This window comes from Mastigoproctus giganteus, chromosome 8 (assembly GCF_048544385.1).
Source record: "Mastigoproctus giganteus isolate SK-2022 chromosome 8, ASM4854438v1, whole genome shotgun sequence".
Classification (NCBI taxonomy): Eukaryota; Metazoa; Arthropoda; class Arachnida; order Uropygi; family Thelyphonidae; genus Mastigoproctus; species Mastigoproctus giganteus.
Window position 1 is genome coordinate 200,881,502 of NC_143582.1, and position 14,491 is coordinate 200,895,992.

At 34.0% G+C, this 14,491-nt stretch overlaps 1 protein-coding gene across 1 annotated transcript in view; it reads right to left on the reverse strand.

Annotated features, from left to right (window-relative positions):
- Nucleotides 1-492: 492 nt before the first annotated feature.
- The window catches only part of LOC150082177 (ATPase SWSAP1-like), a 93,112-nt gene continuing 79,113 nt past the window's right edge, over nucleotides 493-14,491 (reverse strand). The window contains exons 3-5 of the mRNA XM_090380446.1: nucleotides 13,023-13,140; nucleotides 8,131-8,207; nucleotides 493-727 (exon numbers count right to left, since the gene is read on the reverse strand). Coding sequence (XP_090236572.1) covers nucleotides 493-727; nucleotides 8,131-8,207; nucleotides 13,023-13,140 — 430 coding nt within the window. The remainder of the gene's footprint in view (nucleotides 728-8,130; nucleotides 8,208-13,022; nucleotides 13,141-14,491) is intronic.

Sequence of the window (14,491 nt, forward strand, 5' to 3'; positions counted from 1 at the left end):
TCCATTGCTTTAGGGAATTAACTGCCCATTAATAGCCGACATTTTTGTGCTAAGTGCTGATTTTCTAAGCTACAAATTATTCTTGGTAAACCTTTGAATTTTCTGAAAATGCCACCACACTCTCACTCATCATATAGATACATAACCATCATACCGTGTTCAGATTCAATTAGGTAATGTCAAATGACCATTTTATCATCACACATGTACTTACTAAAAACAAATTACCAGTTATACTAAACTGTAGACATTAAGCAGGTAATGAATCTTTGATAAATTGTTCATTGAGTGCAAATTTCGTAGAGAATGTAGTATTGTGTAAAACCATAAAAAACAGATCAGACTGAGAAAAATAATTCTTTTATTTTTTTCATTTCATTTAGAAATGCTTGGTTTCTTTTTATATAAACAGCTGCAAGCTTGCTAAAAGAAAAACTTTAAGTACATAAATATCACAAGTAAATATGACTGATTATAAGTTAACCTTTCAATTTAAGAACATTCCAGTTTTGTTACTTTATCTAGAAAAATCTCTTCTTTCTTTAAATAGAAATAAATTCGAAACAAAGGTTTATTTAAACAGGTTAAGAAGTAATGATGATATTCAGTATTACAATTTGCAGGATTAATCTGCCAAATATGGGGAAAAAATTGTTTACATAAACTGAAATAGGAGCCCTCTTGTCTATTGTCCAGTGCAGCTGCCAACAAAGCACAAGTCTGATTCCTGTGTAAAATAAAAAAAAAAATAATAAAAAAGATTACATACATGCATACACTAGATATCCAGTTATTGGGATTAATACAAGGGTATATGAATGGTTTAGAAACTGATTATACAAGACACCAAAGCTGGCTTTAGGGTAACGCTGAGTAGGCACTGACCTAGGGGTGCGAACACTCCTAAACCTTGGCACAAATTGGTAAAATGAATCATTCTAAAGAATGAAAATCTTTGCATTGGCGGGAGGGAGGGGGGGGGAGGGGCACTATCAATCAATGTAGCCTAGGGGCACCATATACCTTTGAGCTGCAAGACACGTGAACAAAGGTTACATGTGTATACAGACATTTTTTTAAAGATTGATTTTTAAATTATGCATAACAAAGAGTTAAGATACAGTGTGATGGACTTTACTAAAATCATTTAAGATCTGTCTTTCATTTGATATACTCTCTCTTAACCTGCAGAATGTAATCATTATCTCTATTTTAAGAGAGAGTTATTTAATAAGTCAAGATTAAAGTTCATAATACCTTTGACACACTGACCAAAAAAACACACTGAAGGTTATGAAAAAAATATATATATATTAGACAAAACAGAATCTGGATACAATAAATTATAGATGAATACAAAAATGATAAAAAGTAAATATTTAAGTGTTAATAACAGAAGTTTTCAGCAACTATATATTGCTTTTTTCAGTGGTGGACATTTTGGATTTGCAGTATGTTTCAGACTGAAAAGATTCTGTCTGCAGTGTAGTCCAGTGAGCATATGATATATAGCACAGAGAATCAACAAGGTCAGTCACAGCATGTAGATTCTCTGTTGTTGTATATCACAGAGAATCTGCATGCTTCCATAACAAGACAAATTTTTGAATCTGTGAATCTGTATACATAAACTACTTACTGTTAACTGAAGAGGCACTTCATCTTAAAAGCTATTGTATATTTTATTAGTTTTGTCCATATTTTATTGTATTTTAATGCTTTTATCTTTAGCACTTTTATTTTATATCTGTTTTAGTATTTTATGTAGATATTATTTATTTATTTAAAATTTATGTTAATTCAGTTTGTAGGTTGTTGCTAGAAAGTTTAGTGATATGCAACCTGAAAGCTCAAGGCCTGTTTTCTAATACCTACTGTTAATTTGCAAATATGGATACATACAGGATGAGTGGCAATTTTTGAATATCATTTAGGGTTCTTCACACTTTGTCATTAAATATGAACATGGACACATTTCAATTAATAGTAATTACTTACACTCATCGTGATAAAATCGTTTATTGTCAGCAACACGTTACAGCGCCTTGATCTTTTGAAAACTGGATTAAAGTCCTAATCACACATATAATTCCTTTTTTGACATGCAAGAATAGTCTTAAACTGATTGCATAAAAATCAGTGAATAATATATTTAGAATGTAATAAAAAAATTCATTGTTATTTGTAAGTCACAATTTATTTGTGGTTTTATCTTGGGGTCTGGAAACCTGTGACTCTGGTTTCAAAAGCAGCACCAGAGATCATCTCAATAAAACATAAAAGTACTGCTGAGTCTGACAGTTCCCTCTCCAAAATAACTATTGCGCATCAGTTGTTGATTCAATACTAATGGCGGACACTTTCAGTACCTTCCTAAATATAGAAATGCATTCCAAGGATCTGTTATTGTTTGTTATTTGGTTTTTAGGAGTATTAGCACCTAAGGCCATATTGCTCCGGGATATGCGGTGGTCATTCCCTGACCTTTCTGCATCCTCCGTATTTGGTGGCCACAGGCTCGAACTCCGGTCTAATCAAGAAGCGTGTGCTACGCACTGCTGCTCCTACCCACCTGGCTACGGAGACACCTCCAAGGATCTGTCAGGTACCACATGGCTATTTACTATTTTTGCATTTGACTTCAATGTTAGTTTTGGTTTCAGCATAACATAAACAATATGTTGCCTCCTGATATGTCTGCTACAGAAATTACTGTAGCATTTACTGTATTACTGTATCCGATAATTATTGTACAAAATGATTATATATCTTGATTATTATTTATTTGTTTATTCCTTAATTTATTTGACAGCAAATTCCAGTGTGTGTGTGTGTGAGAAATGGAAGTTCCTGTTATATATATATATATATATATATATATATATATATATATATATATATATATAATCTCTCATCCTCCACATGAAGCCCAGATATATCCGATAATTCAAAATAAAAATAAAAACATAAGCCAGTAGTATGGCTGAAAATGTAGAGCGAAATTAACATAAAAATAACATAAAATAAAATAACATAAAAACAAACGGGGAAGGGAAAGTAAAGGTACTAAGATATAAGCAGTAGCCGATTGTCCCCATATAATTTAGCAATTTTAATCCAATTAATAAAACCAATGTCAAATTTAAAATAATGCCAATTATAATATGATTTAGCGGTACCCCGCTTGAAGGTACCAGATCCGAAAAACGTGAAATATCACCAAAAAAAAGAGGTTAAAAGAACTATTTAAATGAAAAATAAAATATAAAAATAATAGACTGACCATTATTCCCCATATTGACAGAGGACCAAGAGGCCAATAATGGTGAGGGAATTGCTGCATTTCAATCGCCACACAAATCGTTGCAAAGGCGAAAAGATCGAAGAACCAAACCACCCATTTCTCCTCCGATCGATCCACCAGTGCAGAGGATCTACATGGCGGTGGTCCTTATGCAGTGAGAAATAATATATAGAACAGACAGCACTCTAGATCAGAGCCACACCACTGACATAATGCAAGCTTAACCAGCTATATAAAGGAAAGAAAGGAATAGATGCACAGGCACTGCTTATTTAGCATATCAACTCACTACTACCATTGATTTATATTTGAATAATGGCTTAAAAGTTAAACATAAAATAAGATAATAAATAAATATAAAGCTGTCATTAGAGGCAGCAAAATGCACATCCTCCACATGAAGCCCAGATATATCCGATAATTCAAAATAAAAACATAAGCCAGTAGCATGGCTAAAAATGTAGAGCGAAATGATCTGGTACCTTCAAGGGGGGTACCACTAAATCATATTATAATTGGCATTATTTTAAATTTGACATTAGTTTTATTAATTGGATTAAAGTTGCTAAATTATATGGGGACAATCGGCTACTGCTTATATCTTAGTACCTTTACTTTCCCTTCCCTGTTTGTTTTTATGTTATTTTATTTTATGTTAATTTCGCTCTACATTTTTAGCCATACTACTGACTTATGTTTTTATTTTTATTTTGAATTATCGGATATATATATATATATATAAATGCAACATTTTAAATTTTTCATTAAAAAAAATTTAAAAAATAAGTATCACAATCCATTAGTAAAAGATCAAGCACTGGTGTACTTTAAGCAGAATTTTAAAAAAATCAAAAACCTTTTCCTAAGATAAAAAACAGTTTGATGCCTGTCAGATTCTGCATGACTGCATTTGTTACAACCAAGTCATAACCACTGTTCGGTTAACATATGCTACATTAAGATTGAAAGAAATTTTCAAATGTGCAAGTTTCTTGAACTAAAATGCTAAAACCAAATAAAAAAATGAATAATGGGGCACAATTAAAAATATATAGTAAAATAAAGAGGGCTTTTTTTTTTTTTTCCTTCTGGAGCCCCACATCATCATCAGAAAGCACAAAGCTCAGTGTCTGAAAAACAGAAGGGAGGACAGAACATTGCGATAACCTCTACACTTGAAATAGGGATGGGTTGAAAGACTGTGGTCCCAAAAGTACCTGATGCAAAGTAGATAAGATTATCTCAGTAGATCTGGCATACTCTTATAAGTAATTATTTTATTATTTTTAAAGAAAATTTATTTTTTTTAATCTCAGTGCAGTGTAGTGTTCAGTGAGTAAATTTACTCCTGCATATTAGCATATGATGCAAGAAAGCAAGCTTATGCAGCATCAGCCAAAAAAAAAAAAAAAAAAAAAAAAAAAGAAAGAATCAACCTTCCCATTTCACTCATCTGTTCACTCCAAATGTTTGTCCAGCTCAGCCTTATATTTATTTAAGCTATCAACTTCCACAACAAGAGATGGAAGTCTGTTCCAGCAATCAGCTACCCACTGGCTAAAGGAAAATTTCCACACATCTTTTCTACAACTGTCTTTCTTCAGTTTGAATCTGAGCAAGAGGAAGAATCTCATCAGCATTGAGTTTGCTCAACCCATTCAAGGCCTTATACACCTCAATCAGATCACCTTGCATGTTCCTAGTCTCCAGATGCTGCAATTTGCAGAACTTAAGCCTATCCTGGTAAGAGTACCCCTTTATTCCCCTCACCAATCTTGTTGCCCTTTGTACTCATTCTAGCAACTCTACATTTTTCCTAATATTTTCTTCCCTTGCATTCATTTGAAATTGAGCACAGAGCAGATTTATGTATAACAAAATTAACTTCAAAATATTGGAGGGAGAAATATTTTACTAAAAAAAAAAAAAAAAAAAAAAAAGAAAGAAAGAAGCATTTTTTTATTAGAAAATTTTACAAACATTTCTCAATGGCAGATATATACCTCACCTTTGAAATAGATTATTCAAATAACAGAGTTAGATGACAAACAGGTGGGAGGTTTGCCACAAATACCCCAAAATAGCTTGGTTAACTGTATCTAACTTCCAATATTATTCTTTTTAACTGTTATAGTGACATAACTTTTGAGGTATACTTTGTTCTTTGTATAAGCCCAAATAAAGAAATTTAAGCAAAGGTAAAGAAAGAAACTATGGAAAACTATCTGCAAATGCTTTCCATTAAGCACCGATTGATCTGAATTATTATATCAATCAATCACTTAAACCTATGATATTATAGTCTGTTATGCCCATGCATTAATCATCTTATCATGTGTTCCTTGCACGTCACTCATTCACATACTCTTATTCACTATTATGATATAACAATGTTAATTTTATGCAACCCACTTGTACACTGTGAAACGAACATGTTTGGTTTGTTGTCGGGACTTTTCTTCATCTTTTCAATCAGTCATTTGAACATTCCCACTCGGCAGTTAGTTACAGCAGCTGTTGAACACTGTCAAATATGTTATTCAAACAGAATAGTAGGTACCTAGCTTTTAGCTTTGCATTCAGCAGAATTTCAGATATCGGGGATTCACTTGATATTATACTCAGTACTTTCATTTATGACTGGTTGTCAATCACATTTGCTGACTTTTATACAACAGCATATGTGCAAAATACTACTCTTCACCCCCCCCCCTTTGCCCTTGAATAAAATGTGAGATTTGTACTTCACTTAACACCATCAGTTACATATGTGAATCACAGTTCCCAACTTTTTATACAAAGGCAAAATGGGGGGGAATAGTACTTGGTATGCTCCCATATATCACTGCTAAATTAAAAATATACTTGTTATAAGTACCAAATATAATATCAAGCAAGCAAGAATGAAACATGGCTGACTCTTACATGTACAACAGCTCCAGTAGGTTGGAAAGTTATGTACTGTTGAAAATGACCCTGCAAACAGAAACAAATGTTAAAATGCTAGTTATCCTATTATGCCATTGGTAAAAAATAGATAAATCACTTTTCCATTGCTGACATGGAGCATTCACAAGTTTATTAACATGCAGTAAGGTAAATTTGCAAAGTGGCCAGTTTTAAATTCATTCCATATGAATGAGCTGACGTTATGCTATTGACAGAGTGCATAACAAGAAGCCTTGTTGATAGACAACTGACTGGTCACACACATTCCCCATTTACTGACCAAATAGTGAGAGGCTGCTGGTAGTGGGAAAACAGTGTGCCATATTTTTCATAGCTGACCAAGTGCTCGTGTCCTTCCTTCACATTTGCCTTTTGCTGTCATGGGTTTAGAATGTTGTAACTGAACACCGAGAAACAAATCTTATTGGTGTATGACTGACACATTCTCTATTTAGTGAGTGTAGTGGGAAGCTGCCAGTGGCAGAAAAGCAGTTTGCCTGTGGATGTTTCATAGTTTCTTATTTTCACCTTTGCTGAAATTTAATGGACTGAGATCAGGTGAATGCAAAGCCAAGAAATCAGTTATCCTCTACCCATGCATGCATTTAGAAACTGGGCATTCAGTAATTGCAGCACAATGTTACTGAAGTGTTTAGGGAGCAGTATACAATCTTGCTGAAAATATGATATTAGCACAGTCTGCACACTATATAAAAATGGTTTTATAGCATGTCTACCTAGTTTTTCCTGTGGAAAAAAAAAAAAAAAAAAAAAAGCTCCATTTATGGGCAAATACTCCAATGTTCTAGACATTTGTTGGATGGACTGGAACCAAAAACTCAATATTAATGCCTATACACATCCCAGTAATGTGGAATTCTTTGTCAGAAAACATGTTGCTCAGACAGTCATCTTCTGCTATTTGCATTAGAGGCAGCATATGCAAATAGCAGAAGAAATTCAAAGTGGATTGTCTGTCAGCTTCTGTGATGTGTTCTACCATCTGTAGCACCTTATGAATGGCAGATTGAGAAATACCCAACTCTAAACTTCCAATGGTAGATAACTCCTTAGAATTATAAGGATATCTCATAAATTAGGTCAAAAGTTGCTTCAAAAGGTTCTCAGCTATCCTGTTGGTCTGTTTCTTCAGTGCTTCCAGGTCTCTTTAAATCTATTATATCTCCTCTTGTTACACCAGGTATGCCTGATGATAAATGTATTAAGATGTGGCATAATAAGCCTGATATGAATGTTAATATTTTCACTGCACTTGGTTCACAAATTCAAATTTAACATACACAGAAACACACTGTGATTTCTATCAAATTGTCACCACCTTGAAATGGTGATGTCGACTGAATGGCTAGCAGTACAGCCACAAGGTCTCTGTGTGTATATAAAACTGATTTAAAATACTGGTGTCTTTTATAGAAATGTATAATATCTAATATACTTTACTCACATTAGCTTTAGCTCTGTTCTATGTATTTTCTTTCTTTACTCCAACTTATTACAAATCTTTCTGAATAATTTCCTACATCTGTTAAGGTTTTTCACATTAAATTTTCTGTTGTGTGGTAAAAGCAAGGTCTTACTTATTTCTCTTTCAAACAAACTAATTTTGAGCCTAACAGACATAAAAAAAAAAAATACAATCTGGCTTATTGACTAATTATAGAAAATTGCAATAGGTCCAACAATTCAGACACAATGACAACTACAACATAAATCAGTATGAATGCATTGGAATTGCAAAATGGTAATTAAAACATACTTTAGTTTATTACTTCTCAGAGTGGACTGAAACATTCAGAACTAATGGTGAAATATCTCAGTAAATTTTAAATTGTACTTAAAGTCTTTTTGTCACATACCTTTTTTCAGAACAAAAACCTACAGTATCTTGTAAAAGTGCACACAACTTGAAAGAGGCTTTTTCTAAGCTGGTTTCCTAAAATTTTAAAATGAATTTTGTTATATTTATGGTGGATTAGATAAATTAACCAAATATATTTCATTTGTTTAATTAAATAAATGAAATAAGTATATTAATTTGAAATAAAATGAGAGCAACTTGAAGGGAAGTAATCAAATTGACAAAATGCTGACAGGCTCAAATTGCCACTAGATGTGAAATACTAAATTAAATGCTAATTAAATTAATATGCTGATAGATAAAAATGCCATAAAAACATGTTGGAAGGCAAATGTAGTTCAGTAGTACCCTGCTTATTAGGTTAGGATAGTCTAATTATATTAAATGAATTGAAGTCAATAATAGAACAGCAACACTGAAAGTATAAAGTGAATAAATGCAACTAAACACTGGACCTGCCACTCTTATTTATATAACCTGAGCTAATTTACAATGTATGTGGCATACTGTTTGATAGAAAGCATGCCATACCAACAGTGATAGACTGGCCATAAGACTTACCAGGGGAAACCCCGTGAGCCAGATGCTAGTGTAATTTTTAATATTTCACTCTGACCTCCAATACATTCTATTTGTTTTTTCTGGTAAGAATTACTGACCCAGTCTGCCTCTGCATACCAATGAACAAGTAATGCTTATGCAAAGAAATGGGTGTTTCAGTTGTGGCTTCTTTCCTTCCCTACTTTGCAAATTTCAACCTATTGCCCAAAATACATTGATATTTTGGTACCAAATGAAGTTTTTCATTTGGTACCGAGTTAGTTGCTCTACACTGATAAGTTGATGTTTTAGAACCCACAAAATTTATAGACATGGTACACAAGATGTATTGGCCTTAGTTTAACTGTCTTGATACTAACTAATCCAGCTGATATAACTCATTCTTTACTAGCCTTTTGATTAATTCTTCTTTTTTTATTCACTTCCATCACAGCTGGGCTGGTTTTTTTATGATGACCAAACATTTCAGCACTTTGTCATTTGTGAAAGTGATTTTTACCTAGTTTTCAGTGTTAATGCACCAAGAAGTGTTTCTCATTAGTCAATGTTATTAGTAACAAGTTTTCCAGAGATGATGTTGGGATAACTGAGATGAAGTCTTCCTTTTATGGAAGAGCAAGCAGAAAAATTGCTTGTGACATCATTCTTTACATTTTTATTTTTTTTATATTAAGTTTCAGCAGAATTAATAAAAGTTTCTACATATATCTTATACGCATAATATATAAGCAGAAATAAGGGCATTAAATTTGATTTTTAAATTTTGCACCTTATCAGTTTTATAAACTGGAAAACGGAAGCAACCAATACTTCCATATTTATATTTTATGCTTATGAGGTTTTTTCTTATTTTGAGCAGAACTAAAAGTTTTGTTTCACTGAAAATGATACATTTAAAAAACCTTTAAGTAAAAAATAAAGAGTTACATACAATAATTAATGCAATCCATTCACAAAAGGGCAAGCATTGATATATTGTAAGTAGAATTTAAAAAACCCTAAAAAGGTTTTTCAATAATAAAAAACAATGCTGAGAATCAGTTGGGTATAGTGCACCCTTTTTTGTTACGATTTGGGACCCACCTGCTGCTGGCTTAAAAGATTTCTATGTAAATCGATACATAATTAATAAATTAAAAATAACTGAATTATGAATCTAATAAATTAACAATTAGCATATCAATTCATAATGCAAATTTCATTATAATGTTGTTTTTGATTGACTGTACCTAAGTGAATTCAGTGAATTCAAAAGAGTAAAATAAATTTTCATCAAAGTTTTATAAGCAAAATGACGTGGTGTCTTTGGTGCTGTTCAAATCTTGTCTATACTGCTATAACCTTTGCTTCACTCTGTAGAGAAAGTTACAGCAGTATTAACAGTAGCATTATCTTCTCTTCTTCTTCCCTCTGTGTTTATCCTCTGGAACAGTATAATATATAAATTTCTGTTTATTCTCTAGACAGCTGAGGCCAGGGAAGATCTTGGGTTCAATTTACAACATGGACTGGAAGAATTATGTAAGAATAATTTTGTATTTTCGTCCACGGTTAGCTGGGTCCCAAGAGACATGGGATTTTATTTTTTTCAGAACCTCAATGAAGATGATCTGGAATAAATACAATTTACTTGCACGATAATGGGATGTCTTCTTGTGGTCTTAGCTGCTTGGTGCTTACCTTAAACACAAACAGCTTGGTGCTATATCTTTGTGCACATTTTGTACAAATTTGTCTCACATTTATTTGACCACTAGGCAAAATAGTAAATAAGTTCTTAATTCCCACCACTGCCAAATATAAAGGGGGTCAAAGGGTGACATGAGTAATTAGAGACCTGTTATTTTAACTTTTTTTCTTGGTTAAAGAAACTAAAAAAAAAAAAAAAGCTACTTCTCTGCCGTTATCTTGTTCATGACAGGAACCCTAATGGTCTTTCAAATAAAACTGATGTTACCGGATGATGTTACCAACAGCAAACTCAAAATAGGAAGCATTCAAAGAACTTATCTTGGAAGCTACTAGGCTTTACATACCAACTAAGAAATATTGTTCAAGGTTCAGGCCTAAATGGATGCCAGATGAACTAATGAGACATATGGCAGAGAAGAAAAATGCATGGGATACATATAAATTAACATGTGACACAGAAGCCTATGATAGATATAAGTTGATCTGTAACCAAGTTACAAAGGAGGTTAGGCAGGCGAAGGCAAATTATGAGAAATCTTTGGCAAGGGATGCAAAGAAAAACAGCAGTTCTTTACTTATGTAACCTCTAGAAAGAAGGGGATGAATCAGATTGGTTCACTTGATATCGATGGTTCAACTGTTGATGATCCTGCTCAGGTAGCTAACAAACTAAATAAATATTTTGTATCTACATTCACACATGAGGAGTTATTCAGGAAGGGGAATGCCATAGATGAAGTAAACACTGGCAGTCAGCTAGATGATCTTGTAATACTTTAGAGTAAAGTGGAGGAGAAATTGTTGAATATAAATACAAGAAAGGCACCTGGGGTGGATGGGATCTATCCAGTTATATTAAAGGAGGCAGCAAAGGAAGTAAGCAATCTGTTAGCCATAATTATGAGAGCTTCCTTGGACTCAGGGGAGGTACCCACAGACTGGAGATGTGCAAATATGACCCCAATTCACAAAGGAGGATCAAAGGCTGACACAAGTAATTATAGACCTGTGAGTTTAACTTCTGTTCCAGGAAAATTAATGGAAGCACTGGTTAAAGAAGCACTGCAGGATCATCTTGACAAGAATTCAGTTATAGCTCAGACACAGCATGGTTTTGTTAAGGGAAGGTCTTGCCTGACCAATTTGATTGGATACTATGATGTAGTCACAAAAGAATTGGATGCAGGGAATAGCTTTGATATTATATATTTGGATCTTAGAAAGGCTTTTGATACTGTTGCACATGGAAGACTGCTGCGCAAATTGGAGCAGTGTGGCATTGGTGGCAAATTGTTGCTATGGATAAAGGGATGGTTGAGTGGCAAAAGACAGAGAGTGGTAATTAATGGACACTGCTCATCGTGGACTAATGTTATTAGTGGAGTCCCTCAGGGTTCAGTTTTGGGTCCATGTTGTTTTCTGTATTTATAAATAATATTGATGATGGTATATCAAGCTTAATGTCCAAGTTTGCAGACAATACAAAGGTTGGCAGGGTTGTTAAGGATGCTACTGATGCTATGCTGCTGCAACAGGATCTGGAAAGGTTGAGCAGATGGGCTGAGAGGTGGCAAATGAAGTTTAACATTGACAAATGTAAAGTACTACATATGGGAAACAGCAACCCCAGAGCAACGTATCAACTCTGTGGTACTACACTGACAGTGGTAGAGAATGAAAAGTACCGGGGGGTAATTGTGCAGGCAGATATGAAGTTCTCTGAGCAGTGCAGATGGGCTGCAAGAGTAGCTCATGGTGTCTTATCAATGATATACAGGAATTTTTCTAGCAGGGATAGGGAGGTGATTATTCCCTTGTATAAGGCAATGGTCAGGCCACACCTTGAGTACTGTATACAGGTCTGGAGGCCTCATTTCAAGAAGGATGTAGAGCTGCTGGAATGAGTACAGAGAAGGGCAACAAGGTTAGTGAACGGAACGAAGGGTTGCTCTTATGAAGAAAGGCTTAAGTTTTGCAAATTACAGTGTCTGGAGACTAGGCACCGGCGAGGTGATCTGATAGAGGTGTACAAAGCCCTGAATGGTTTGAGCATGCTCAATGCTGATGGGATACTGCCTCTTGCTCAGAATAATCACCTGAGAGGGCATAAATTCAGATTGAGGAAAGACAGATATAGGATAGATGTGCGGAAATTTGCCTTTAGCCAGCGGGTAGTTGGTTGTTGGAAGACTTCCATCTCTTGTTGTGGAAGTTGATAGCCTAAATAAATTTAAGGCTCAGCTGGACAGGTATTTCGAATGAATGGAGGAGTGAAGTGGAAGGGTTTTTTTTTTTTTTTTTTTTTTTGGCTGATGCTGCATAAGCTTGCTTTTTTGGATCATATGCCTCTACTAATGGCTAATGCTAAAACAAATTCCAACGTTTTTATGCTGTATTTCCTGAATTTCTTAATGGGAGCATGCCAACAGCTATGTCAATTTGAAAGTAAACAATGAAGGGGAACATTATGTACATGTCTGTTTTCAGAGTCCTTTTCATAGTAGTACAATTTCCTTATATTTATCCTTCCCCCAATATAGGAAATAAATATAAATAATGCCCAATTCCATATTTCATACATATCACAATTTCTGAGATGTAAGAAACTATAATATAGCAAAATAGAAATTAACTTACCTTGGAGAGCTGTGTAATATAATAATGCAAATCATCAATTATTAAAGCAGCTGGAAATGAACCATTAATATGAAAATGTGAAAGATATTGTATGACATCAGCTGATGTGGATATATACCTATGAATAAAAATAGACTGCTCTGTTTTAAATAAATCAAAAGTATCCAATTCAATATTATTGAAATATCAACTTTGCTTATGTGTTACAAAAATTAGTGAATTTATAAATTATAGGTGTATAAATTATCCATATTTTACAATTTACATAGTATAAAAAAAATCCTGGAATGTACATGGCATAACAGCATTAGAACAGTACCTCACCATTAAACATACTTAAAGGAGGGTGAGGGGAGGACTCAAGAGAACTAGCAAAATCTATTTCTTTGACCTTTTCCTTCTGACTACATCTCTCAAACAATTAATCACTTCAACTTAAAGTTCACAATCTGACTCTCTGGTATGAACTGGTATTAATATTCATCATAGGAAGCCAGACTTTTATTGTACCCGCCAAAAATTAATAAATAACTACTTATGTACCTCTATCCTCCTGTAGGTACCAACCCATGAATATCTCTACGAGATTGGCCTCAACCTCAACTATCCACAGAAGAAACATTCTAGCTTATAATTTTTCTCCCTTAGTTTTAATTTATGCCCTCCTGTTCTGGTGTCATTTAATATATCACGAAAAATTAACTTCATTCATTTTACTCTCCCCCTCTCATTACCTTATAATGTCAGCAAGATTTCCCTCTAAGTTTCTAGTTACCAAGTTTTATAGCCTGCACATTTGAAGTCCCCTTGTACAAGCACCCTTCTTCCATCTTCATTGGATATACTGCCTATCTTTGGATCTTTTCAAGAAGCTTGAAAATTTTTCCTAAGTGTAGTCTCCAGGTATGGAGTTACACCTAGGAAAAAAACTTCAAGCTTCTTGAAAAGGTCCAAATGTTACCAATGTCACTTAAGAAAATCAGAAAACCTTGTAGGGTGTTGTCACATCATGGTGATGCCATCTATCAGGGAATTGTTGGTTCCTGTTTAGGATCAGAAGGTCATGGTTTGGGCTGACGAAGATTGTGCACAGTCATCTGTAATGAATTGGGCATGCACTGTGTGCCTGAGATTATAATTTCTATATTGTTGGTTTACCGCAAATCTCAAGAGATCAGTACCAATATTCTGGACTCATTCGAGCATCTGTTTGGTTGTTGCAAGACTTGAGGTGCATCAGCAACGTAGGCCATTATTGTGCCATATATAATATGTTTGTAAATTGCATGTGTTCTGTGGCTGATTTGCTTTTTTCTGGATGAAAAATCAAGTTTTCAGGAGAAAAACTGTGCTGTCCTCACCTGAGGCCAACTAAATCAGCTAAATTGTGAAAAACAGACCTTAAATTCCTTGTATCATCGATGGGATTTGAACTCGTCATTTCCACCCAATTTTGGAATGGCAACAAT